At 52.5% G+C, this 24,618-nt stretch overlaps 4 protein-coding genes across 6 annotated transcripts; all 4 read left to right on the forward strand.

The window, feature by feature from the left end:
• Window positions 1-18: 18 nt before the first annotated feature.
• Window positions 19-2,649, forward strand: LOC143320727 (beta-crystallin B3-like). Of its 2 annotated transcripts, XM_076730599.1 has the most exons (6): window positions 19-451; window positions 821-918; window positions 1,175-1,293; window positions 1,381-1,513; window positions 1,659-1,801; window positions 1,917-2,649. In XM_076730599.1, exons 2-6 carry the CDS (start codon window positions 844-846, stop codon window positions 2,158-2,160), a joined length of 714 nt encoding a protein of 237 aa, XP_076586714.1. In that variant the 5' UTR covers window positions 19-451; window positions 821-843; the 3' UTR covers window positions 2,161-2,649. The 2 variants fall into 2 exon arrangements, with proteins under 2 accessions (XP_076586714.1, XP_076586713.1); XM_076730598.1 differs by lacking the exon at window positions 19-451 and having other exon boundaries at window positions 756-918.
• A 2,536-nt stretch (window positions 2,650-5,185) lies between these two features.
• On the forward strand, window positions 5,186-6,465 carry crybb2 (crystallin, beta B2). The gene is made up of 5 exons (XM_076730600.1): window positions 5,186-5,268; window positions 5,414-5,532; window positions 5,721-5,853; window positions 5,936-6,078; window positions 6,202-6,465. The coding sequence occupies exons 1-5, from the start codon at window positions 5,206-5,208 to the stop codon at window positions 6,368-6,370; spliced, it is 627 nt and encodes a 208-aa protein (XP_076586715.1). The 5' UTR covers window positions 5,186-5,205; the 3' UTR covers window positions 6,371-6,465.
• A 235-nt stretch (window positions 6,466-6,700) lies between these two features.
• Window positions 6,701-9,468, forward strand: ctu1 (cytosolic thiouridylase subunit 1 homolog (S. pombe)). The gene is made up of 3 exons (XM_076731100.1): window positions 6,701-6,864; window positions 7,707-8,207; window positions 8,296-9,468. Exons 2-3 carry the CDS (start codon window positions 7,712-7,714, stop codon window positions 8,829-8,831), a joined length of 1,032 nt encoding a protein of 343 aa, XP_076587215.1. The 5' UTR covers window positions 6,701-6,864; window positions 7,707-7,711; the 3' UTR covers window positions 8,832-9,468.
• A 279-nt stretch (window positions 9,469-9,747) lies between these two features.
• On the forward strand, window positions 9,748-24,578 carry pxnb (paxillin b). 2 transcript variants are annotated; one of them, XM_076731396.1, is made up of 13 exons: window positions 9,772-9,897; window positions 17,554-17,762; window positions 17,938-18,023; window positions 18,104-18,243; window positions 18,319-18,502; window positions 18,795-18,909; window positions 19,031-20,305; window positions 20,958-21,224; window positions 21,330-22,046; window positions 22,132-22,305; window positions 22,387-22,468; window positions 22,555-22,703; window positions 22,799-24,578. In XM_076731396.1, the coding sequence occupies exons 1-13, from the start codon at window positions 9,885-9,887 to the stop codon at window positions 23,063-23,065; spliced, it is 3,678 nt and encodes a 1,225-aa protein (XP_076587511.1). In that variant the 5' UTR covers window positions 9,772-9,884; the 3' UTR covers window positions 23,066-24,578. The 2 variants fall into 2 exon arrangements, with proteins under 2 accessions (XP_076587513.1, XP_076587511.1); XM_076731398.1 differs by lacking the exons at window positions 19,031-20,305; window positions 20,958-21,224 and having other exon boundaries at window positions 9,748-9,897; window positions 21,885-22,046.
• The last annotated feature ends 40 nt before the right edge of the window (window positions 24,579-24,618 follow it).

Below are 24,618 nucleotides of genomic sequence, written 5' to 3' on the forward strand. Positions count from 1 at the left end.
TGCTGACTGACGAGCGCAGTGACACACTGTGTTTGTATGAACCCTGTTTTTGGAGAAAGGTGTGAGGAAGCGTGTTGCGGCCGAGTCCGGCTGTAGTCTGAGTGTGTGTGTGTGTGTGTGTGTGTGCGTGCGCGTGTGTGTTTGTGCTGAGCGGGGCTGTTTGCTGAATCCTCTTGGCTCTCTCTCCCTGTGCCCTCACACTGTGCTCAGTGGCAGCCGGGCGGACGGGCAGCGCAGTGTGTGCCAACACAGCTGCCTATTGAGAGGCAGCGTTACGGACACAATGTGAGCGACAGACTTGCTGTATCAACAGCTCCCCCTTTTCTGCTGTTGTGGCCAGAAATAAACCATAAATACCCCCCCTGTCCCTGCCCTCTAATGGCTCAACCCCACCAAACACCAAGTGGCGCTGAAAAAGAGGGACGCTACCACTTCTAGCAGGCATATCCAGGTAAAACGCTCCCTCTGGATCAATAACAGCCGCTGTAATATTTCCAGTGAGGTGGAGTTGGGTGGTGCTGCGTCCAGTGAAGACCCAGGTTTGGAGGATTTTGGTGTCATGGATTGTGATGGAGCCAGATGAAGGACTGATGAGTGTCTGCTGTAAAGGATGAGGATGCACTCATGAATCCTCTTCAGCTGATTTTAGAAAATGAATGAACGCAGTTAGAAATTGCATCTGTGACACTGAGCTTTCCTCCCGTGTGTGTGTGTGTGTGTGTGTCTGTGTGTCTGTGTGTCTGTGTGTCTGTGTCTGTGGCCGTGTGTGTGTGATGGATGGTGCTCTGTGTGTGTGTGTGTGTGTGCTGCTGCCAAAAAGTGGAGGAGCAGTGGATCAGGAGGATGTCGGAGCAGCAGAGCGCCCCGGAGCAGCTGGCTGCTGGGAAGAGCCAGGGTGGAGCTGGAGCCACATACAAGGTACTGGATCAGCTGCAGAGACCAAACCCTGGTTTGATCAAAGAGGGATTGATCACTGGCTCACAGGTTTACACACACACACACACACGCGCACACACACACCTGGACTGATCCGTACAAGCACACAGTCCAAGCACTGCTCAGAAATCTGTCCTCTGTGTCCTGACGAGCGGCCGTCACGCAGCCCGAGGTGAGTCTGCCTCCTCTCTGTGTCGCTGCCACGCCGGTAAATCTCCACCTCCTCCTCCTGGTCCAGGTGTTGCTGTTTGAGTTCGAGAACTTCCAGGGCTGCAAGGCGGAGTTTTCTGCAGACTGTAAAGATGTGACGGAGAAGGGGCTGGAGAAGGTCGGATCTGTGATAGTGGAGTCTGGACCGTAAGTAACGTCCAACGTCTTTCAGCTCACGCAGACAGAAAACCGTCTGCCGGACACGTCGTTGACGTCTGTGTTGTGTCTCCTCAGCTGGGTGGGGTATGATCGGCACGGGTTCACAGGGGAGCAGTTCATCCTGGAGAAGGGCGAGTATCCACGCTGGGACACCTGGACCAACAGTCAGAACAGCTACTCCCTGTTGTCTCTAAGGCCTCTCAAAGTGGTGGGTGACACTGCAGCCATAAAGACCCCTCCCACAGAAATGTGCACTAAAGCTTAGGCCTCCATACACACCGTGTTTATCTAGTCACCATCATACTGGAGACGTCTGCAGGACTTGGAGGTGTCTGTCTGTCTCCCCTCTTTAGGACAGTGCTGATCACAAGCTACACCTGTACGAGAACCCTGGATTTACTGGTAGGAAGATGGAGATTGTTGACGATGACGTGCCCAGTTTGTGGGGCCACGGTTTTCAGGATCGCGTCGCGAGCGTCAAGGCTCTCAACGGAACGTAAGATCCTCCCTCTCCTCCAAATCTCATTGTTCTGCTTTGCCTTCTCTCCTCCAAGCAAATAACTGTGTGTTTTGTGAGACAAGCGCCTCAGAGTGTGTTTCCCTCCCTCCAGATGGGTGGGCTACATGTACCCAGGCTACAGAGGGCGCCAGTTCATCTTTGAGCGAGGAGACTTCAAGCACTGGAACGACTGGGAGGCCCCCGCCCCTCAGATCCAGTCTGTCCGACGCGTGCGGGACATGCAGTGGCACAAGAGGGGCTGCTTCATCGTTCCCGACCCGGCCCCGGCCCCCGCCCCCGAGCCGGACCCCGCCCCGGCGCCTCCCGCCCCGCCCGCCACAGCTGGAGCCAGCTGAGCAGGGTCCTCGCACACCTGCCGGACCCCTCCCGCAGCCTCCCCCGCGCTCCGACAGTGCCTGCCCTCTGCCTTAACCTAACCATGGCAAACGCTGCGTGTGCCCAGTGAGGAGTGCCATGTATGTTTCAGTGGCGAATAAAAGTTGTTTGACTGGACTTGGCCCTGTCTGTTGGTGATGTTATACTTGTGAGTCGAGGTGGAATTAACTGAGATGCTAAAGGTTTGATGCGAGATGTAAAAGCTCCATTTGGCAGATACTTTTCCTGGAGATGAACTGCAGATGTGTTATGAACTGAACTTATTTCCAAGTCATGTGAGCCTCTTTCATTGCTTGTGTTTCCCCACTTTAGTCAGACAGCTCAAAACCTCATCCAGCAGCAGGAGCACATGACTCATTCAGTGAATGTGTGGATTCGCATCTGCTTAACAGCAATGGAAGTGATGTCATACTGTCTGTATGCTTGCTATTAAAACAGAGTGCACTGCATTCCCTCCCATAGTCATCATTGTGCATTTAATGGTTAACGATGGTCCTGATGGACGCTCACGAGGAAACATCAGCTGATATGAGCTGAATTAAACTCATGTACACATTAAAAATCACCTCAGTTATGAGTGAAGTTCTGAAAAGTCAAATATCAGTCTGTGACCTCTGTTGCACAACCCAAATGGCTTCCATGTGCACACACGATTTACGATGGCGTGAAGCGAACACACAGGCTGTTCTTCAGTAGATGTTGATGTAACATTTGAAAGTAGAGCTCAGTCCCATCATAACATCACAAGAAGCTGAGCTGTGAGGTCTAAATCAGCTCGAAGCAGAGACGAGTGACTCAGACTGAACATGGAAATGAGTAGCACAAACACACCGACGGCCAGCTGTGGTCCTTCACTGCTGCACATCTGTATCATACTAACATCTGCCACTGTGGATCCTGAGCAGGAGGCTCTCAGAGGCTCAGAGGGGCTGTAGTTTCACTTTTCTGCTCTCACAGTTTTCACTGTAGCTTAAAGCCTCCACACATGCACCTCCACCACCACCACCTCCACCTTCACCTCCACCAAAAGCCTCCACACATACACAGCCCGATGTCCTCTTCACGAGCAGCAAATGGAGGCTCAGGTCTGAGCTTTGGATCTGCACACAGTCTTTCCTCGTGTCTGTTGAGCTCAAATTTAGCGTAATGAAGTGAAAAAGCATAAAATATGGCAGCACGTCTCTCCGCTGTGTGACCGCTGAGGCTCATTTCAAAGATGAAACAGCACCACAAACAGTTCTGAACACGTCTGACTGTGAATCCATGAGGGTCGACTGACGTTCTGCACTGAGCTGCTGCTGAAGACGCTCGTCCAGGCTGACAGCGTGTGTCAGCTCGTTTAGTTCAGCTGACTGTACGACCGATGATGATACTCTGATACATGAATGTAGGGAGAGAAACTTCGAGAACACAGACAGCAGGATTCGTCTTGGGTGCTCCCCCAGCGTGCACTGGTCTCCTCTCTGCTGAGGACATTGTCGAGCAGCTCGTCCTCCTTCAGCCGTGATGGAGATCGAGACGAGACGAAGCTTCAGACCAGCTGCGTGAACCCTCCCACAGCACACCTGGAGGGAGCTCAGACTCTTCACTTCAAACAATATTCTGTTTTTAACAAAGGTCTGCACCAGAGTTTCGGTCCGTCCGTCACACGCAGCTGTTTTTACAGGCCCACTGGTCTCCAGCCAGCCTGGACAAGCTGAACAGCACTGAGCTGCTGTCCTACTCCATCATACTGACTGTAGTTTAGATGACAGCTTGTCCTCGGAGTGGAGAGAAGGGCACACTGTAAAAGGTATAAACACATAAATCACAGATGTGAAATATTTAGATGAAGTACAGTCGCACAGAAACAAAAGTCCAGGATTACACGATAAAGCTGCAGCTCAGAGTCGTCTCACCTCATTTTAAAGCACAGAGTTTCTGTCCGTCCTCAGGGCTGATGCTCTCTGCCATATTTAGATTAAACACGTTTTTACTGCCTGAAGAGACGTTTAGCTCACAGAAGGACTTCAGTCCATATTCACACCATCTTTGCTTCAGTAGATGATGTTAACTGCTGTCCTCTGACATGCACAGGTACACTAACCCACCGAGGAAATGGTCCATGTTGTTTGCTTTTTACTGTGAAATTGATCTTTACTGGCCTGTTTACGGTCAACAGGAGGAGGATGACGAGCGTTCAACAGGTTTGATGTGGAACAAAAGCTCTGGAGCTGCTTCCCTCCACACAGCAGCCTGTAAAGCTTTACACAGTTTTCTGTTTACAGTGAAATGATGGATAAAAGTAGACTTGTGGAAACGTTCAGCGGTGTTCGGACTGTTGTTGGAATGGTTGTGACCCCCTCCGGCACAGTAAAACCCATCTTTTCCAGTCCTTCCCTCTCTCTCTCCCCTCATTGTAGGTGTGGGACTCTTGGCACTGTTTGTGCTGAATCATGTGGATATCGAACAATGACTGGCTGGACAAAACTGACAACTAATGAAATAACTTTGTGGGAGTGTGACACCCCGGGGTGGGGGGAGGCTGCAGGGTGACCCCTCATTTCAGCGTGCTGGGCCTATGGCAGGCCGATCTGCGGGCCGGCTTGGACACTGAGGGTACTGTTGGCAGAGTTTCCACCCCTGGGCGTCCCGTATATATTGAGCTCACCGTGCCATCACAAACACACTGGCACAGACAGGTACTGGTAAGAGGCTCATGTCCGTCACGCTGTATTTTATAAACTTTATCATTTCTGGTCAATATTTGCTGTGTTCTAGCTTTAATCTCTACAAACTGCTCCCATGTTGCATTGCTGTAATTCTGTGTTCAGAAGGCTGCGAACTTCAGAAACTCGATGCTCACTTTTGTATAAAAATAATAATAAACAATCAGTTCGCAGCTCATATTTTAGATTTAAAGAAACTTTTGAAACACGCAGGCTTCCACAGACGTTCCTCAGAGCCGTGAGAGCGTAATTTTGTCTGTTGCTCTTTTCAGTTTCATCCTTGCCGATCCGATCATTATGGCCACAGACCACCAGAACCCTGCATCCAAGCAGCAGCAGCCAGGCGCCAGTGCGTTTAAGGTGAGAGGAAGAGCGGCAGGCGAGCAGAAAGCAGCTCAGTTATGATTCACAGGAGTGAGCTTTAACATCCAAATGTCAGACTGCCACTCTGACACTGAGCTCTTTCAGGGTGTTAAAATCACATTTTCTCCTCTTTTCTACGCAGCTGGTTATCTATGAGCAGGAAAACTTCCAGGGACGCTGCCATGAGCTGACTGGTCCCTGTAACAACCTCCAGGAAGCAGGCGTGGAGAAAGTGGGCTCCATACTGGTGCTGTGTGGACCGTGAGTGTGGGTCAGACAGACAACTAGAGCGTGGTTTAAAGCGAGCAGGGGGACAGTCAGAGACAGAGGGACTCTCTCTGTGAATGAGATGAAAGGGAGGACGAACAAATGAATGTGTGCATGCTACACAGATTGCAGTAGCTTTGTGTCCTGCACCAATCACAGCCACCCCTCCTCTGCCCCCTCAGATGGGTGGGATACGAGCAGCCCAACTGTAAGGGGGAGCAGTATGTGTTTGAGAAGGGGGAGTATCCTCGCTGGGATTCCTGGACCAACAGCAGGCGTAGTGACACCATTGTTGCATTCCGCCCAATTAAAGTGGTAAGAAAGCAGATTTCAGTGTTACACAGCGCCATCGGCCGCCCCATCAGCCGCTTAACAAATGGTCCACATCCTCTCTCAGGACAGCCAGGAGCACAAGATTGTCCTTTACGAAAACCCCAGCTTTGCAGGGAAGAAGATAGAAATCATAGACGATGATGTCCCCAGCTTTCACGCACACGGCTACCAGGAGAAGGTCTCCTCTGTCCGGGTCCAGAGCGGCACGTGAGTCCGGCCTCCCTGCACGTGTTGTATGATTCTGCAGAACACGCCTGCGTGTGTCTGTCCCTGTCCTGTCACCTCTAACTGTCTCTTATCTGTTTCCCCTCACGTGCTCCTGGGAACCAGCTGGGTGGGCTACCAGTATCCAGGATACAGAGGCTATCAGTACCTGTTTGAAAAGGGGGAGTATAAGGACAGCGCTGAGTTCGGAGCCCAGATTCCTCAGATCCAGTCGGTTCGGCGCATCAGAGACATGCAGTGGCACCAGAGGGGTGCTTTTCACCCCGTCAACTAAGCTTGTGACTCTTTCCTGTCATGACCCCGACCTCAGCAGCCTGCTCCCTCCCTTTGTCCTTCATTTACACCATACAGCATTTTGATATCTGCTGCAGCTGCTGCAGTGGAGACATTCTTTGAAGCAAGCTAATAAATCCTTATTGCTTAAATTTGACGTGGTCGTGTGATTCACCTCTGCACCAACATCTCAAAAGTCCCACACAGATGGATCTAAATAGTGTCGTAATGGTCCATGCAGGCATCAGGAAAGCGTGTCAGCAGTGCGCTTTCATGTGCACTGACCAGCTCCGGCCAGCGGGCGGCGCTGCGGCGGCTCACAGCTGTCGTCACTTCCGGTTTTCCGGTGAAGAAGAGATAACGACACATGATGAAACAACATGCTACTTTATTTAGCCGTGTAATACTTAGATTGAAGTGAGGAAAGTTGTACTTCAGAGTATTTCTGTTCCTCTTTACCTTCTCAGTTCAGACCTCGGTTCATCGGAAACTTTGGTATGAAAATGTTTCCTCTTATAAATGTGATTATTTAGCTTAACTCGGCGAGTTAGAGCTGGAAACACTTGATGCTGTTTTGTTGATATTGGACTTTAATCATGTTATCAACCCTGATCAATAATTAACTGCCGTTCTTCCTTTGCTCTGATTATATTAAATCACGTCATAAAGTTGTCTGTATCAACTCAATACGTTCGTGTGTTTGAACCAGAGATAACCTCACATCAGCTGCCGAACTTCACCTTCGAAACAGTTGTTTAATTAAATTAACTCGCCGCGTCGCCGTTAGACCAGGATGAAAAACGTTTTATGAATCATTTTGTTCACCTCTTTAATTCGGCATACCTTAAAAACATATAAAACATATCAGTCCACCCATTCACTGTGGCCCGGAACAAGTTGTTTCCCTCTATTGGCCGAAATGTCCTTTTCTCTCCGTTTCAGTGCATTGTGTGATCATGTTAAAAATCAAGTAAACTTATTGTGCACATTTCTCAGATGATCACGCTGCATAATCAAAACCTGTCTGGAAGCAGTATTTTTGTCATGAAGAAGTCTAAATACCAGATTTTCTGTGTTATTTGTGATGTTCTCACCCTGATTCAGATGTGTTTGTTTTTCAAAGGACAGACAAAAGTACTAAACCAGAGACATTTGTGTTCCATGTAAAATAACAGTGAGAACAGTTGACTTTCAAAGCGGTGGGTCAGCTGCACTAAAGCACCTGCAGAGCTGGAGTTTTGTATGTCGCTTCATTAACTCAAAGACTGTGATTTGAAAACATTTGATCAACTAATTTTTAACACTGTCATCCTTTGAAAACGATCTTCCTCCTGCAGTCGCGATGCCTGTCCTGTGCAGCAGCTGTGCTGACAAGCGTGCGATGCTGAAGCGTCCGAAAACGGGCCACTCGCTGTGTAAGGAGTGCTTCTTCTGGGCCTTTGAGGAGGAGGTGCATCAGACCATCGTGGCAGCTAAGCTGTTCAAACACGGGGAGACAGTCGGGATCGCTGCCTCGGGTGGAAAGGACTCCACGGTGCTCGCGCATGTAATGAAGCTCCTCAACGAGCGCTACGGCTACGGCCTCGAACTCATGCTCCTCTCGGTGGACGAGGGAATCACGGGTTACAGAGACGACTCCCTGGAGACCGTGAAGAGGAATCAGCAGCAGTACGAGCTGCCGCTGAAGATCGTGTCGTACGAGGAGCTCTACGGCTGGACTATGGACGCTATAGTGAAGCAGGTGGGACTGAAGAATAACTGCACCTTCTGTGGAGTGTTCAGACGACAGGCGCTCGACAGAGGAGCCATCATGCTGAAAGTGGACAAGATCTGCACAGGTAACGGCTGAAATGCACCCGAGCAGCCTCAAAGAATCCATGTTGGTGTCGACTGTGTGACCGTATCTGGATGTGTGTGTTTCCACAGGTCACAATGCCGACGACGTGGCCGAGACCGTTCTGATGAATGTCTTGCGAGGGGACATAGCTCGACTGCGCCGCTGCACCGCCATCTCCACAGCCAGCGAGGGCGACGGGGTCGTGCCGCGCTGCAAGCCCCTCAAATACGCCTACGAGAAGGAGATCGTTCTGTACGCCTACTTTAAGAAGCTGGACTACTTCTCCACTGAGTGCATCTACTCTCCCAATGCCTATCGCGGCTACGCCAGGACCTTCCTGAAGGACCTGGAGAGCGTCAGGCCAAGCTCCATAATCGATATCATCCACTCGGGGGAGAATCTGTCTGTGCGGGAAGGCGTGAAGATGCCTGTGCAGGGAACCTGCACCCGCTGTGGCTACATCTCCAGCCAGGCCCTGTGCAAGTCGTGTGTGCTGCTGGAGGGGCTGAACCGAGGTCTGCCCAAGCTGGGCATCGGCAAACACCACCGCCTGCACGACAAGATCCTCTCCCAGCAGCCCCTGACTGAGAGGGAGGAGAGAAAGCTGAAATCAGTAGACTTTTGACCTTTATTATCCTCTTTTATTTAGGCCGACATTTTAGAATAAACCACATCTGTTGTCTTCACACAGGAGAGACCAGTGAGTCACCTGTTTGTTTTTCATTAATTGAATATTTATTGAAAGTTTCTATGGAATATTTTAATGTAGTCAAACTGAGAAAACCTCTCAGACCTCAGAAGCATCTTCACAGCACAGGAAGTCTGCTCTGCTGACCCAGAGCACTGAGACACGGTGCAGACACACTTTAAGCCATGGCAATAATAGATTAATGGAACATTATCCATTTTTTTATTTCAGCTTTCTGTATCATGACGACAGGAGATGGTGGAAAAGCTTTAATATCAGTCAAAGTTTTGGTTCCACGGGTCATTGTTAAACTTCAGGAATCAGCATCACTTGGACATTTACACAGAAATACTCGTGTCCACCTGCAGTGTCTGTGTAAGACGAGGAGACCAGGACGACCAACTTCAGGAAAAAAAGTCAGATCTGTGCTCGTTTCCCACTGCAGTGGACTCTCTCCACGATGGCGTGTTCATTCCTTTATTTTCTGCTACCTCTCATGTCCCAATGCACCAAACTCTGGGGAAGATGACACTTAAACAAATGAACTGCCTTTTAATAAACGCATTGTCCTATAAATTCTTGTTTCTGTTTTTCTTCTTCTGGATGAGGAGGAGGAGGCCATTATTGATCTCGTGAAATGTGTGGATTGGAGGGTTTAGTGTCTTTGTGAGGCCAAACTGATGGATTATGATTCTGTCTCACTAAAATAAAAACATCCTTCCAGTTTGTCGGCGGTGTTCATGGACGTTATTGCTGATGAGGATGTAGTTCCGTGTTCTGGCCGCTGGGTGTCGCTCGCCGCCGGGCCTCACTCCGAGCGCGCGCCCTGCTAAAGTACACATGCACACGTTGAGGCGCGCTCCCCCGAGCTCCGCGGAGCAGCTTGAGGCAGCGGCGGCGGCGAAGTTCGGAGAGGAAAACCGAGACTTGGTCAACAGTTGAGAAGCTCCTGAACACCAAACGGAACCAGGCCACAGCCGGACAGCCATTATGGACGATTTAGGTAAGTTCTGGAGGAGTTTTTAAAAGGCGGTGTGTGTCCGTGCAGCCGTCAGGGAGCGGATCGCAGGGCGGAGGAGTTCACGGTACGACGCGTTGAAAGGACCGTTTCTGGGCCCGTGTTGTCGGGAAAAGCTGCTTGTTTGTGTCGGTAAAGTTCCAGCACAGTGTGTCTGACTGAATGTCTGCCACTTTTCACGTTTTAACCTGTTTGTCTGAGCCCCAGAAGCAGCGTACTAACTTAGCGGCGGGACGCGGCTAGCCGTTACCTCCACCCCCGTTTGAAGTCCCCTCTGTGCGGTTAACGTGTCCCGGACTGTTCGCCTTCCTGCTCCGTTAAATCAGTGACTGTTGATGAATACGTGCGCCGGAGGGAGGAGACATTTGGCTGACATTTGGACACCGAGCTTTAACTTTTCCTCCTCAACTTTTGCCCCCAGGCTGCTCATTCCAGCTTTGAAGCGGTGGAGCCAACAGGCCTCCACATTGAGCCTGAGCTCAGACTGCCCCACACTGTACCTGCAGACCCTCCATGACCGACCACATCACCTGCTCCGAGGGGCTCTAATCAGGTGGAAAACCTTCATACAGGTGTGATCGAGGACAGAAAAGCTGGAATCCGTCCCGTGTGTGATCAGACATATGAGATCATTAATCTCCTGTAAAAACACACCTCACCTGTCGAAGGTGGTGTAACGGTTTCTGCACCTGTGCCAATTTCTGCTGCTGCTTCACGTTCAGATCCTCATCCTGCACAGATGAAGGATTATTGTACAAGAATATTTCTATTATTATTTTATTATTACTTCTAAAAATGTGGTAAAAAGACAGGAAGTGATATTTTCTCATCAGCTTCGTAGAGAACGACAATCACTGATCCTCGAGTGTTCCAGTGATGGTGGTTCTGGTCAGGTCAGGGTTTGTTTCAGCTCACTTTGTCTCATGTGCATTGATCTAACACTCACTTTCATTAACGTCCGTTCGATCACACGTTTGATCCCTGAAATCTTTTGACGTCTTGTTGAATATCCAGACACTGAAGTCCAGTGCAGTCAGAACACAGTGTGCAGCTCCCTGCCGTCTATCAGCACCATCTATTTTTTGTGCCTCACTAACCAGTCACCTCTTCAGTTCACTGGCTCTTGACCTTTGACCCTGAACCTCTGAGCTTCTAATTTTGTTGTTGTAGTTTTCACCAGCTGGTCACTTTGCTATTTTTACTCTGCTGAGTGAGAATGAACCAGGTGTCTGAGCAGAGCTGTCGCTGCTCTCTGAAGCAGAGAGGCGGGAATAAAGTGGATCTGTGACTTGTTTAAGTGGAGCGACGACGGGCCACGTTCTGGGTTTGGCTCGCCGTGAGGAACCCGTCGACGCCGTCGCCGCCGCGGGCCTCTGAATGGGCCGATTGTATGGTTGTTGGAGGCTCGGTGAGGCAGCGGGCTGAAGGAGGGGGCGAGGCTGCTGAGGAATGTCGAACATCACTCCGTGTCGGGGTCCAAGGCCAAATACTCCCCGGGTCATGACTCACCTCCTCCCGCTGCTCCGGGCCCCGTGCGGGCTGCCGGCCTCGGCGCTCTTCCTCAGACGTGGGTCCTCTGGTAATTGCGGACACTTGGACATTGTTAAAAATGTCTTTTGAGCTCTGAGGTCTGGTCGCCCCCCCCCCCCCCCCCCCCCAAATATACAGCAACAAACCACGTTAAATACTTGAGGTTTACTGAACTTCCAGTAAACCCCAGCTAACAAGCCCCCGTGGGTCCTGGTCTTGAGGCTCAGTGACTGACAGGTCTGCACGGAGCTGTTTGGAAACCCGATCAGACTCGGCTCCTCCGTCCTGTGGATATCGATCTGCCCACGCAGCTTCACGCTCGAGGAAGGGGATTCCCTCGGTCTGCTCCTCTGAGTCAGAGCCTCTCTGATCAGCCTCTTACAGTCCAGACCAGGTGGCAGCCAGGCCCGGCCTCGCTGCCCCCCCCGGTGTGGCCCTCAAACCCCCCGTGGCACCCTGTCCTCTGGCTTGTCCCGCTCCTGTGTCTCATGTCCCGCTCAGCTCTCTGTGAATTCCTCAGGACCGTGTGAGACTGGGGCAGGCTGACCTCAGTGGGCTGCGGAGGCCCTGCTCCATGTCTGCAGGTTAACGCTGAGGACGCTGGATTAGTTCAGACGTGCATTAAGCTGCAGGCTCATTCCTAAAGTGAGACTTGAGAGGGATAGATGGTTGTAAAGTCCCACTAAATCAGCTGTTTGTGGATTATCAGCCAATCAGATCCACAGGCAAAGTGGCCAGTGTGCCCTTCAGGTGCGCTGCGTGCTCAGTTAATCATTATCTGATTACTTTGGTCGTTTGCTCTGTCAAAGCACAACGTACAGTGGACACTGAAGCTCATGGAGGTCCAGGTTTTGAACCAGCCTTGAGGCCCTGTTGTCGTGTCTCGTGCTGTTTCCATCACAGGCTGTCATGTTGCTGCTCGTCACAGATGTGGACTTTGTAATGCCGGCGTGCAGAGGCAGTCGTACGCTGCTGCAGACGCGCTGGTCTTAATCTTTGTTGACTTTCAGCTGAGCGAGTTAAACCTTGACAGGAATCAGATGAAGGACAGAAGTTTGTGGCGTGTGTTCCTGTGAACGGTGAGAGGACACAGCAGAGATCGAGGCCTGTTCGTTGCTTAAATGCAGACACGCTGACCCGCGTCGTCTGCGGGAGGTGGCGCCGCGGCCTGAACCCACAGCTGCACCTGCTGACGTGCCTTTTGTAAACACACAGCTGTCCGGTCGGGTTCGCCGCGGCGGTGTCAGGTGATCACCTTGCAGAGGAAGGCCTTATCCTCCAGGCCGCGGTCAGAGCTGGCTGCTGTAGAAGCAGCGTGGTCTTAAATGTTTACAGCGTTCGCACGGCATACCGAAAGATCTTCGAGGGTCTTCAGCGGTTTCTGTGTCCCCGTGTGTGAGTTAGTGTTACCAGAGCAGCTATCATCACCCCACGAGAGCCGCGAGGTTAGCGCATACCACCCCTAACCAGCGGGCTCGCCGCTCGGCCGCAGGGACGCTCCTGGCTGTAAATCAGCCTCGTTCCCGAGCTCCACGCCCATCCTGCTCTGGAAGAGGGAGCCGCATGGCTGACCTCATCGCTTAGGCAACAGACCCTGCCCCACATCCTGAGGAAACAGAGGAGAAAACAATGAGCGGACTCAGTGCTGGAGGCCAGAAAGCAGTGGTGGTGGTGGGGGGGGCTTCAGCCTGTGATCCTGCTGCTACAACAGCGTTTTCACTGTTTAATGCTGTTGCACCACAGGCTGCTCAGGCTGCTCCTCCGGCAGGGCGGGACGTCACACTTCTGTTTTCTAAAAACTCTGCAGTCGCTCAGCTTCAGCTTGATAAACCTACACTTTGGTCCACTTCCTGTTTGTCAGCAGGGCTGTGAACCTCAGTGCTTATGGTGGTGGACATGGACCCACCAACCCAGCGGCTCAGGTGTGACCATCTGCTGCTGCTGGGTTTTGGACTGAAGATGAACAGGAACAGTTTTCGTACTGAGTCATCGTTCACAGTCTCTCGTAGCAGCTTCTCAGATTAGTAACTATCACATGTAACTTCATATCTTTGAGTTTGGGACTGCTGGTTGGACAAAGTGCTTTGAATTGTTCGTCTTCAGGGAGCTTTGTTAACGTTGTGCTCTCTGTAGGAGCGTCTGAGCGTGTGTTTGAGTCGTGTCTTGGCAGAGACAAAGACGGCCTGTCTCTGAGCGTCTTCCTCGTCCTACCACACTACATGATGGATGTGTCCTCGGTGACTGGCCGTTACATCAGCCTGCAGACTCTCCTGTCATCTGCTTTACTGGTCTGTGGGGAAGTGCTTTTATTTTGGTCCAGCGTCCTCTCGAGGGCCGTGTCATCTTTCGGACGCGGGGCTGCTCGTCGGGGTATTTTTAGGACTGTTTATTGTGAATAATCACCTCAGACGCTTCTGTCCCTCTCAGAGTTACGCTCATTCATCCTTTGTGTGCACGCGCTGGACTGCACGAACATCTGGAGGACGAGACATGTCTTTGAACGTGTCTCCTGTTTGCTGGTCGATTCGGTGTCCCCCCCCCCCCCCACCGTCTCTCCCCCCTCCCCCTCTGCTGGCCTCCGCCGGTCTTGTTTGATATAAATATCGTGTGGGCTCGGCCTGCTGGGGTTGGGTTTCGCTGTGGGGCTGCTCTTTGCTCCCTGGCTATAAACAGGTGAGCCGTGGACCCTGGCGGCCCGTCGCCGTTACCCACATGTTAACAGAAGAGATGAGGCGGCGCTGGTTTCCCCCCTCCCTGCGCTGAACTCCCCGCTCTGTGGGAAATGGGCAGTAAAAACATTGACATCTCCCTTATCCTGGAATTCAAAGCACGCTGTACTTAGTGGAACGGCTCCTGTAATTGTCAACACATTATTTTCATTTTCTGGACTGACAGATGGCGTTTTGTGCTCGAGCACATTCCTCTCTACCTAAAACCCTGCGGTCCGGAGGAATGTGGGCTCAGCTCGAGCAGCGAGGCGTCGTCTTGAGTCCGGCTGAGACAGGTTGGACGTTAAGAGGTGCTTGGCTGGATTAGAGCGACTGTACGTGCCCTCCCGCCTTCCCTCACCCCCTCACCCTCACCCCCTCACCCCCTCCGGTGGACAGGAATGTGTGGAATTCGTCGTGTACCTTCGCTCCCGTCCGATAAACCCTGCAGGACTGTGGCAGAGCCTCGCACAGGCGAGACAGGACTCGTACCCTCCGCCACAGGAATGTGGACAGTGTCCACAGGACAGCAGGGCTGTTTGTGCAGCGCGATGAAGATCAGTTACCACAGCGTGACCGCAGATGCTAAACTCAGTCTGTACATTGTCTGACTGAGGCGATGAATGCATCTTGAATTATCAGTCCTGCTCATGTCCCTTTGATGACAGCTTTATTCCTCCAGGCCTACAATGAGCTGTTGAGTGTGGGAGCAGAGCTGGACTTTGTCCACGGCGTCTCCGACCCCCCGCCTGGACTGGAAAAGATTAGCCCGTTACTTGGCGTACAGTGCATGTTTGCATTCTTAATGCTTCTAACTCGTGTGGACCAAACGGGTGTGAGACTGAGGGCTTGTTGTCCGTCCTCGTGCCGGGCTCAGTGCTGCCCCCCTCAGGGACAGGAGGGAAGCACCGACGTCTCCGCGGCATCTTCAGTCTTTCTCCTTTTATGACCTGCAGCCAATGATATCAAAGACACACACTGAGAACGGTGTGTGTGCGTGTGTGTGTGTGTGGGGGGGGGGGGGGGCAGGTCTCTCCTAAAGCCCTGTTTCAGTCTGTCTTTATCCTCATATGGAAGCAGCAGAGACCCGCCTGCGTCGCCGTCGTAGTTGGTCCATGTTAGTCCTGCGAGGATCAGTTTATTTCTTACTGATTAATCTGTTTATGATTTTCTATTTTAATGCTCAACAAAGTTTTCAGTGTTTCCTGAAGCTCCTAAAACTCAGTTTGCATTCACATCAGTTTAGAAGAAAAATCCTCCAGGTGGAGAAAACATCAACAAAACAGCTGATGGACTGATGGTGATGCACGTCTTCAGGGCGTTAAAGGCTGACAGCAGCACGCAGGTGTTCACTGCAGAGGTGGTTAAACCTGCTGTAACTGTTCATGTCCCACCAGTGAGTGAGTGAGTGAATGAGTGAGTGAGTGAATGAATGAATGGTTCAAACCTTGAATCTGTGTGTCGGTGTCCTCAGTGCAGGTGGTGCCGTGTGTTGATCTGTGTCTCAGGTGTGTCGTACCTGCAGGTGGAGGGTGTGATGATAGACGTCCTCCCTGTCAGACCGCAGAGAACTTTCTAGGAACACTTCACCACGACTCGTAAATCTTGAGGATCTCTTCTTGTTATCTGACAGACGTGAGGATGGGCTGCTCTTTAAATCTGACTTTGAGCCCACGCCGTGTTTTCTCTCGCTCACCTTTGCCCCAGAGCGGCGGTGGCGTTTCCTGCGTGGACGCTTTGTTTTATGAGCGAAGTCGACTTGAGTCAGACCTCGTCCAGCGCGTCGGCACCAGGTGCAGATTATTTTGAGCTGGTCCTGATATTTCAGCACGTTTGCACAGACGTGGGCTCCTCACCGAGCTCCACGCTTTAAATAGGCCTCTGCTCCCGTGAGGGTTGTGTCAAACTTCAGGACTTTGACGTTCGGTGTCCGGGGGGGGGTCTCCCTGTGGACTGAAGACGCTGATGAAGAGTAGTGACAGAACACAGATCTTCAGTCTCGTGCACCTGAAGGCACGCCCCTGCTCGGTCACAGTAGTTTGTGAATGCAGGTTTTCGGTGTTTGTTGTGAAGGTGAAGCAGCTGAGGGGACACCATCGCCCCCTCAGACCACTCCCCCTGTCGACTGGCAGCCTGTCATCGCTGCTCATCGCTCACACTGCCTTTGTCTGCAAGGCTGGCTGCTTCACACACACACACACACACACACACACACTCATCGCAGATACAGCAGGTGGAAATCATGTGAGTACAGACATCGTTTTAAAAGCTGAATGTTTGTGTGTTTCTGGATTATTGAAAACTGCTTTTTGCTTGATGATAAGATGAATGTTTGCACAGATGAAGGAGAAACTCGTTCCAGCCTGATTCACTGATGTCTGTGTGTGTTTGGGGATTTTGGATGGTATGAAGGCAGCGTCTGTCACTTCAGCGTGGTGACCTGCTGTGTGCTCGGCAGTGATCCCAGCCTGCGTGTAAAGACCTCGGCTTTGACTTTGTTAAGTAAAATCCTCCATTTTCTGCTGAGTTAAGGGAGGATTACTGTCACACTGGAACAGAGTGTTTGGACGTGACGTGATCGTGTGTCCGTCATCTCTTCACTTCTGTTCGTTTTTTATTTTTCAAAACATCAAGAAAAACATTGGTCTTATTCCTGCGCTCGTTCGGTGTCTTGACGTCACCTCCAGTCGGGACAGGAGCGTTAGCCTGCTGAGCTCTCCCACCTTCTGGCTTCTTCTGGTCTCCCGAGTTTCCTTGAAACAGGCCGCATTCCAAACCCCTGTAGTGTAACAGTATGCAGCCGTGATGGCGGTCTATTCCTGACGGGCTGAGGATGGATGGATTGTGTGATGTCAGAGTCTATTTTGTTCCTGCGTTCCTGCGAATACTCAGCAGGACCCCGCCGCCCCCCCTCAGCCCCGGACTGGACTCAAACACTTTCTGCTGCCGTCTCGTCAGTTCACGCTCGCTCTCATTGACCAATCAGAGCTAAAGACACTGAAAGGACAGACCGGGCTCAGACGGGCAGCTCTCGTTGTCTGCAGGTTGTATTTATAGCGTGGCCTGATGGGAAAAGTATGTTGGGGATTTCAGGGGATATTCCATGAACCTGGGTCGAGGTACGAAGCCGAGCTCGGTCACATGACCTCGCCGTTGAATGGAGAGGGCTTTTTTTGGCGCCGGGCTGGAATGAGAGGCCGACTCGCTGCCATTGTCCGTTGACAGCCTGACACCGTGTTCAGCAGTCGCCTCAGATCGCAGGAGAGAGGTCTGCCGCTCAGTCCTGTGGACGGAGACGCCACAGGAACTTATCTGATGTAACACGTGAGGAGTTACTGCTCCTGACGAACAGACGCTGAAAGAAAACACGACACGAAACTTCACTGACTGTCAAATCTTTCAGACGCGTTGCTGGCGGACCTGGAATCTACTACGTCCCACATCTCCAAGCGACCCGTGTTCTTGTCCGACGAGACCCCCTACTCCATCCCCACTGGAGGACACTCGTACCAGGATGCGTCAGTCCCGCCTCCGGTCCCGCCTCCCCCCTCGGCCGAGGCTCTGAACGGGACCCTGATAGACCAGCCGGACTCCCACCACTCCTCTCAGCAGGTATGTCTCTGTGGTGGACTAATGTCCCTCCAGAGGACGTAAAGTGATTAACGAGCATGACTGAGGAGCAGGAAGTGACACAGCATAAATTAGGTGTGTTAGAGTGATACTTCCTGTGTGACATGAATGTCAGAGCAGGTTTTCTCAGTATGCTCTTCTGATTGGTCCTCTGCAGTCTCTGGGTTCAGCCCAGAAGAGCTCATGGTCCAGGGACAGCAGCAGCTCTCCACTGTCTCACGTTGAAGAGGACCACGTCTACAGGTATCGCCGCTCTCTTGACATGTTGTGTGTCTGTCACTGTCTTTGCCGGTTGTTGCCGTTAGCGGTCGTCTCTTTCTCAGTTTTCCAAACAAGCAGAAGTCGTCGGACTCGTCAGCAGCAGCCATGACCTCCGCTCTGGGCAGTAACCTCTCGGAGCTCGACAGGCTGCTGCTGGAGCTGAACGCCGTGCAGCAGAGCTCCCCGTCATTCCCCACGACAGGTAGACGCGACGGCCGCAGCTTTACGGCTTCTGTGTGCGGCGAGCAGACTTAGCTGTACTGTCATGTGTCCACAGAGGAGGCAGCTCCGCCCCTACCGTCCTGCAGCATCACCCACTACGAGAACGGCGGCGGCCCTGACATCATGGTGAGCCCCCCCCCTCAGGAGAAACCCAAAAGGAACGGGACGAGGCCGGACGAGGCCCGACCCACCGTGGAGAGTCTGCTGGACGAGCTGGAGGGCTCAGTGCCTTCACCCAGGTACTCACACAGGCGGCGCTTCACGCTCCTGCAGCTGCTCCTGACGCCCAGAATACCAAGATCATCAGAGTCTTGGTGGGCTTTGGCTTCCATGTTTTGGTTTCAGTAGACCACCGGAGCGCAGAGCGTCGCGGTGGCAGTTTCATATCCTATCAGAGTGAGAGCTGCCTTGTTTGTTTGTTTTGTTGTTTTTGGGTTAGCCTGTTAGCTGCTCGGTGGAGCTTGAGAGGTTGTTGGTAAGATTTAATGTTTGCATGCAGTTATAAATCATGTTATAATTTGTGTTTTCCAGCCCGCCGGCTCGCCACAGCGATCTGGACACGCCCTCTCAGCAGCAAGCCAGAATCTCGGCTTCCTGCGCCACGAGGGAGCTCGACGAGCTGATGGCGTCTTTGTCCGACTTCAAGGTACAAGCCAGGATGAGGAGCGGCGGAGGCTTCGCTCTGATCACACTGCTCCTCCTGTCTTATTTCTGATGGTTTCTCTGTCCTCTTCCTCTTCTCATGCTTCTGCTTCTCTGTCCTCTAGCCCAGTTCTCTGGGCTCTCTGCTGGACCCAGCAGGACCGTCTTCCAGCTGTCCTGATGCTCCGGTCTCTTCCTCCGTCACCCCGGTGGCTTCTCCTTTCCTTAGTCTGTCCCACCCGTCCCCTCTCTTCCCTTTGCCTGCTACTCTAGAGCTGCACATAGATGAGGATGGAGGAGACGGCGGCGTGTCGACGCCCCATCCGAACCGTCTCCCTCCTCACAGTCCCATGTCCTCACTTTCTGCAGCCAGTGACGTAGACCTGGACTCAGTCATAGACGTCTCTGCCACCATGCTGTCATCCCAAACCAAGACCCTGCTAGTCCTCTCTCAGTCCGCTTCCTCTAACTCCAACCTGATGGCAAATAGCCCGAGTCCCTCCAATTCCACCACCACCCCCTCACTAACCTCTGTTAACACCGTCCTGGACCACAAGTCCTCCAAGTCCCCCAGTCCATCTGTAGAACGGGTCTCCCCCTCAAACGCTGTCAGTAAATTCTCTTGTGCTCCAGAGACTGTGAGTAAGGGCTCTGCTTCTTTTCATGACCTGGATTTCAGTTTCTCCACCCCGCCTCCTTCGAAGACCCTCACCCCTCCTCTCTCAGCTCCAAAGACTCCCTCCCCCCTCCCTGCTGCTCTCTGTGCATCTCCTCCTTCTGCGTATGCTTCCTCAAAAGCATCCACACCGTCTCCCCTCTCCCCGCCGACGGCGTCCTCTCAGCCAGCCTTCGGCAGCCCCAGCAGACAGCCGCTGGAGTCGGCCCCCCCGGCCCACAGAGCCAGCCCCCTCCCTGTACAGCAGCCCTCCCTGGACGAGGCTCTGGACAAGCTGCTGGCTATGAGTTTTGCACAGAATCACACCTCAGCACACGTGGAGGAGCCCCAGCTGAGGATGGAGGCGCAGTGTCTCGGCAGAGGGATGCAGGAGGTGCAGGAGGAGCTCATCCTGCCTCTGGACAGAAACAGCATACACCCCGACACCTTCACCAGCGCCACCAACACCATCACGGACGAGTCTGTGGACGGAGGGACGGACGGGAATGGAGATCTGGACTGGGCGGATGAGGAGCTGTCCATGTCCTTCCACGACGGCCTGGACGGCACCATGACGCCTTACACTGAGAGGCCCTACACCGACGGCAGCATGACCCCGCTGACGGAGGCCAGCTGGATGGACGAGTCCATGACCCCATCCTCCTGCCCCGGGACCCCCGACGTCGCCCTGGACCTGCCCCTGCTGCAGACCCCCAGTATAGACCGAGTGTCTGCGTCCGGACACGTACGCACCTCCGAGACGAGCCTGTTTGTCTGTGTGAGACTGACGCTTCTGCCCAGCTGGTTTCTGTTCCAGGGTTTTCTCCATCAAACGTTCGAAGCCTCTCAGAACATTTACTGTCAGGAAGTTTGACCTCTCACTCGCTTCACGGTGAGTTGATTAATGATGAGGCGACGAGGTTTCACTGTGCCGTCAGAAAAAGCCTCTTTTTCTTAGGTTTGAGTTTGATGATGATGAGGTGAGATAACGATGAAGAAAACCCTCTTTGACAGACGTTCTGTCAGACAGAATCCAGCTGAATCGAAGCTGTTGTGAAGAACACGAGTCGCTCTGCTGAGCTCGAGTTCTGGCTTCGATGCTGCTGCTCTTTAAGTAACTCGCTGGTTCCAGGACTCTGCATGTGGACCACAGTCCTCCTCACCTGCTGCACCAGCCTGTGTGAAGGACCCTAATGCACGCTGTGCTGTGAAGTTGGTGTGTTGACTGGGAACACTGGGAGGGAGGTTCATGGCTGGCGTGGCTCAGTTTTAAGGCGTCTAAGCATGTGAGTGTGCGTCTGAGCGCGCTGCATCCTCTAACCTCGGCTGTGTGTGACTCACCTGCTGCGTTGTGTTTGCGGTGGACACGTGATGAGACGCTCGCCGTCCTCCCGTAGATAAAGTCAGTGATCAGGCGCACGAAGGAGACGCCCAATGTGCACCCGATGTACCGAGACGCTCACCTGCGCAGGAAGATGGGACCCATCATCGTGAACAAGAACACGTCTCAGGACCGCCTCATCGAGGAGCTTCAGGGGAAGTTCGGGATCGGTCGCACGGAGCGCCGACGCAAACAGAGCGACGATTGGCTGACGGAGGGCGTGGTGGTCACGTCCAAACCGCAGCGTTTCCGTCTCGATGGAGCCGGCAGTGAGGTGGACAAGGTTGGCTTCAGTGTGCTCACACATGGTTTTCCCAGTGAATCCCTCTTTACTTTCCTCCACATGCTCCTCTTCTCCTCCTTCTCTCTTCTCTCTCCTCCTCTTTAGATCATAATTCCTCCGGAGTCGCCCGTCCCCGTCAGGAAGGTGCTCCCCCCTCCCTCTCCCCCCGCCCCCCGTCGCCCTCCTGTTGTAGAAGAACCTAAGCGACCGCTCCCAGTCCAGCAGCCCCCTGTCCCTATGCCTCCACCTCCTCCTCCTCCACCTCCCTCTCCTCCCCCACAGCCTCCTCACATCAAGGAACCAGCTCCTGCTGCACCTCGGCAGATTCTAAAAGCCTCACCTGCACCAGACCCGATTCAGGAACCTCCCGCCCCCAAACCACAGCCCCCTCCTCCTGTCCTTAAAACCCCGACCCAGCCTCCACCAGTGGAGCCAGTGACACCAGTTACTCCCAAAGTCCTGGTGTCTGTAGGCTGCCAGACAGAGTATGATCCCATCTTCCCTCCAATGCAGGCATGGACGCGCTCTCTCAGCCTTTCTCTGTCACACTCCTCCACAAACCAGGACTCATTAGTAGAAATTGATTATTTTTGTCGTTTTCTTACATCTCTGTGTCCGTCAGGCTCATTTTCACCTGTTTTTATAATGAAACCATTTCAGATTATGGCCCAAGGGAAGGGCGGTGTTCCCGGTGGGCCTCCGACGCAGGTCAACAAGCTGGACAACATGCTGGGCAGCCTGCAGTCAGACCTCCACAAACTGGGAGTGCAGACGGTGGCTAAAGGAGTCTGTGGCGCCTGCTGTAAGCCCATCGTGGGTCAGGTGAGACGTTAAGACACCTGTGACGTAAACGGTCTTTGTGGCCGCGTAGAGTCGGCACGCTGAACGCTCTCCTCTGTTGGTGCAGGTGGTGACCGCCATGGGCCGAACGTGGCACCCCGAGCACTTCGTGTGCACTCACTGTCAGGAGGAGATCGGCTCCAGGAACTTCTTCGAGCGTGAAGGTCAGCCGTACTGCGAGAAGGACTACCACAACCTGTTCTCCCCTCGCTGCTTCTACTGCAACGGGCCCATCCTGGATGTGAGTTGCTGCTCTGCGCGTCTGTGCTCCGGTCTGTCGTCTCTGCCGTCAAACCGCAATAAAAGCTGTGTGTGTTTTCAGAAAGTGGTGACGGCGCTGGACAGGACGTGGCATCCTGAACACTTCTTCTGCGCTCAGTGTGGATCCTTCTTTGGCCCAGAGGGTTTGGATCATTCCTGTGGCTTTAAGACTCTCTGGACCGGCTGCAGCCTCTGTTTGCCTTCACTAAACTCTCTGTTTCCTGTCCAGGGTTTCATGAAAAGGATGGGAAGGCCTACTGCAGGAAGGATTACTTCGACATGTTTGCACCGAAATGCGGCGGCTGCGCCAGAGCCATCCTGGAGAACTACATCTCGGCGCTGAGCAGCCTTTGGCATCCCGAGTGTTTTGTGTGCAGGGTCTGTATCGAGCCTCCATCGGTGCCTCTGTACGACGGCGTGAGAATGACGGCGGCAGAGTAACAGCGTCTCCCTCGCCTCTCTCTCGTTTGCAGGAGTGCTTCACCCCGTTTGTGAACGGGAGCTTCTTCGAGCACGACGGCCAGCCTTACTGTGAAGTGCACTACCACGAGCGGCGCGGCTCCCTCTGCTCCGGCTGCCAGAAGCCCATCACGGGGCGCTGCATCACCGCCATGTCCAAGAAGTTCCACCCGGAGCACTTCGTCTGCGCCTTCTGCCTGAAGCAGCTCAACAAAGGCACCTTCAAAGAACAGAACGACAAGCCTTACTGCCACGGCTGCTTCGTCAAGCTGTTCAGTTAGACGACCGGGTCGGGCGTCGATGGTGTTGGGGGGGGGGGGGGGGGGGGTTAATTGTGTTTGTATCACAGAAGGTTGTGTGTATGGATTGAGTATGTGCATGTGGGTGAATCAGTCTCTGCCGGGCTGAAATACTTTAAACGTCCCTGTTCTCAGTCTGACGCAGAACGTAAAGATGACGGTTCGGGGTTTTTAAACTCGACGCTGACGAGCAGAAGACTGATTGACGTGTTGGATTTTCTCCGCAGGTGAAGAGCTGTCGTCTCCTGAGTCTCATTAATCAAATCTGTAGTTTTTATCGCAGTAGAAGGTGAAGTGTTACTGAACACTGTAGAAATCCATGAAGTACTCGTGTTTGACTCACTGGTTGAGCCTGAAACCAGAAGAAACGTGAAGCAGGAAGCAGGAAGCAGGTGAGCTGTTGTTTCCAACACTACAAACTCTTTTTCCAGCGGATGAACACATGAAGTCACTGCAGCGTTTACTGGAAGCGGCTGCGTCAGCGCTCGGTTGATTTGTGTGAAATTTGTTTTCGGTCATTCAGCTTAAAAAAAAAAAAACATATTTAAAGATTTTAAGAGTTGATCCCAAACGTCACACAGCCGGAGATGAATGGCAGGCTGAATGTCTGACAGTGGAGGTTTGGTTCAGGACTCACGGTTGACCCGAGCTCACGATCATTCCTCCTCTTTTCAAAGAAAACGGTCTGAAAGCGGCTCGTCGTCGTCTCACAGTGACGTGGAGCCGAAGTAAACTGAGCATCTGTACTCTCTCATTACTGTTTCTGACTTCATCCTGGGAGGTTTTTTTTTTGTTGTAAATATCCAAAGCAGCTACGTTGTAAGCGAAGCACTGGCTTGCTCAGCACGTCCATGTGTTTAATAACCACTCTTTTAAAGGCGGGTGGGGGGGTAGCAGAGATACTTTAATATTTTTGGTGTCATTACTGTATCGAGAAGCTAATGAATGTTCACTATTTTGAAAGAAGTACATAATGCAAGAAAACACGTAAGATTTGCTGTGATGTTCCAATAACTCTATGCAACTGTGGATTAACACTCCTTCATTCAGTCTGTCTGTGCTATCAGTCCACGTCTAATAACACTGGCAAACCCAGCTCAGCGCTGATGGCGGCTGCACGCTGCGTGTCACCGGTGTGAGTCCACTGAACGGCGCCTGGTGGTCTGTCAGGCAGCGCTGCGATGACGCGTCCCCTCTACTGTATCCACCGGGCCGGTCTGCGCGCGCTTCATGGTGCCGAGCAGCAGACTCGCATCGGGCCTTTTGTCTTGTTCAGGGAATTCTAGAGCCTTAAACCTTTTCTCACTCTGTTTATCATGTAACTGTTCTCCAGTCAGTTCAGTAGAGTGTTATTTAACCAAAGCATACCCTCTCTGACTCGTTATCGTGTCTGTTCACTTTTTTTTCCTTTTCACTCTCAATGTCAATAGTTCTGATCGGTGACATTTCTCACTTCCAGTCTGATTACGCCAATAAATTCTGTTTTGGTATCGAGCTTCATTCGTCATCTGTTTTCATTCAGTGTCCCAGTTTCC

The sequence above is a fragment of the Chaetodon auriga genome, chromosome 5, assembly GCF_051107435.1.
Source record: "Chaetodon auriga isolate fChaAug3 chromosome 5, fChaAug3.hap1, whole genome shotgun sequence".
Lineage (NCBI taxonomy): Eukaryota > Metazoa > Chordata > Actinopteri > Chaetodontiformes > Chaetodontidae > Chaetodon > Chaetodon auriga.

Bases quoted from the DNA above. Each gene is read 5' to 3' on its own strand.
- ctu1 (XM_076731100.1), top strand. From the start codon at position 7,712: ATGCCTGTCCTGTGCAGCAGCTGTGCTGACAAGCGTGCGATGCTGAAG. The intron at 8,208-8,295 runs GTAACGGCTGAA...GTGTTTCCACAG, and splicing joins AGTGGACAAGATCTGCACAG to GTCACAATGCCGACGACGTG.
- crybb2 (XM_076730600.1), top strand. From the start codon at position 5,206: ATGGCCACAGACCACCAGAACCCTGCATCCAAGCAGCAGCAGCCAGGC. The intron at 5,533-5,720 runs GTGAGTGTGGGT...CTGCCCCCTCAG, and splicing joins ATACTGGTGCTGTGTGGACC to ATGGGTGGGATACGAGCAGC. The intron at 5,854-5,935 runs GTAAGAAAGCAG...ATCCTCTCTCAG, and splicing joins CATTCCGCCCAATTAAAGTG to GACAGCCAGGAGCACAAGAT.
- pxnb (XM_076731396.1), top strand. The intron at 22,306-22,386 runs GTGAGTTGCTGC...GTGTGTTTTCAG, and splicing joins GCAACGGGCCCATCCTGGAT to AAAGTGGTGACGGCGCTGGA. The intron at 22,704-22,798 runs GTCTGTATCGAG...TCTCGTTTGCAG, and splicing joins CCGAGTGTTTTGTGTGCAGG to GAGTGCTTCACCCCGTTTGT.
- LOC143320727 (XM_076730598.1), top strand. From the start codon at position 778: ATGGTGCTCTGTGTGTGTGTGTGTGTGTGCTGCTGCCAAAAAGTGGAG. The intron at 919-1,174 runs GTACTGGATCAG...CTCCTGGTCCAG, and splicing joins GAGCTGGAGCCACATACAAG to GTGTTGCTGTTTGAGTTCGA. The intron at 1,294-1,380 runs GTAAGTAACGTC...GTGTCTCCTCAG, and splicing joins GTGATAGTGGAGTCTGGACC to CTGGGTGGGGTATGATCGGC.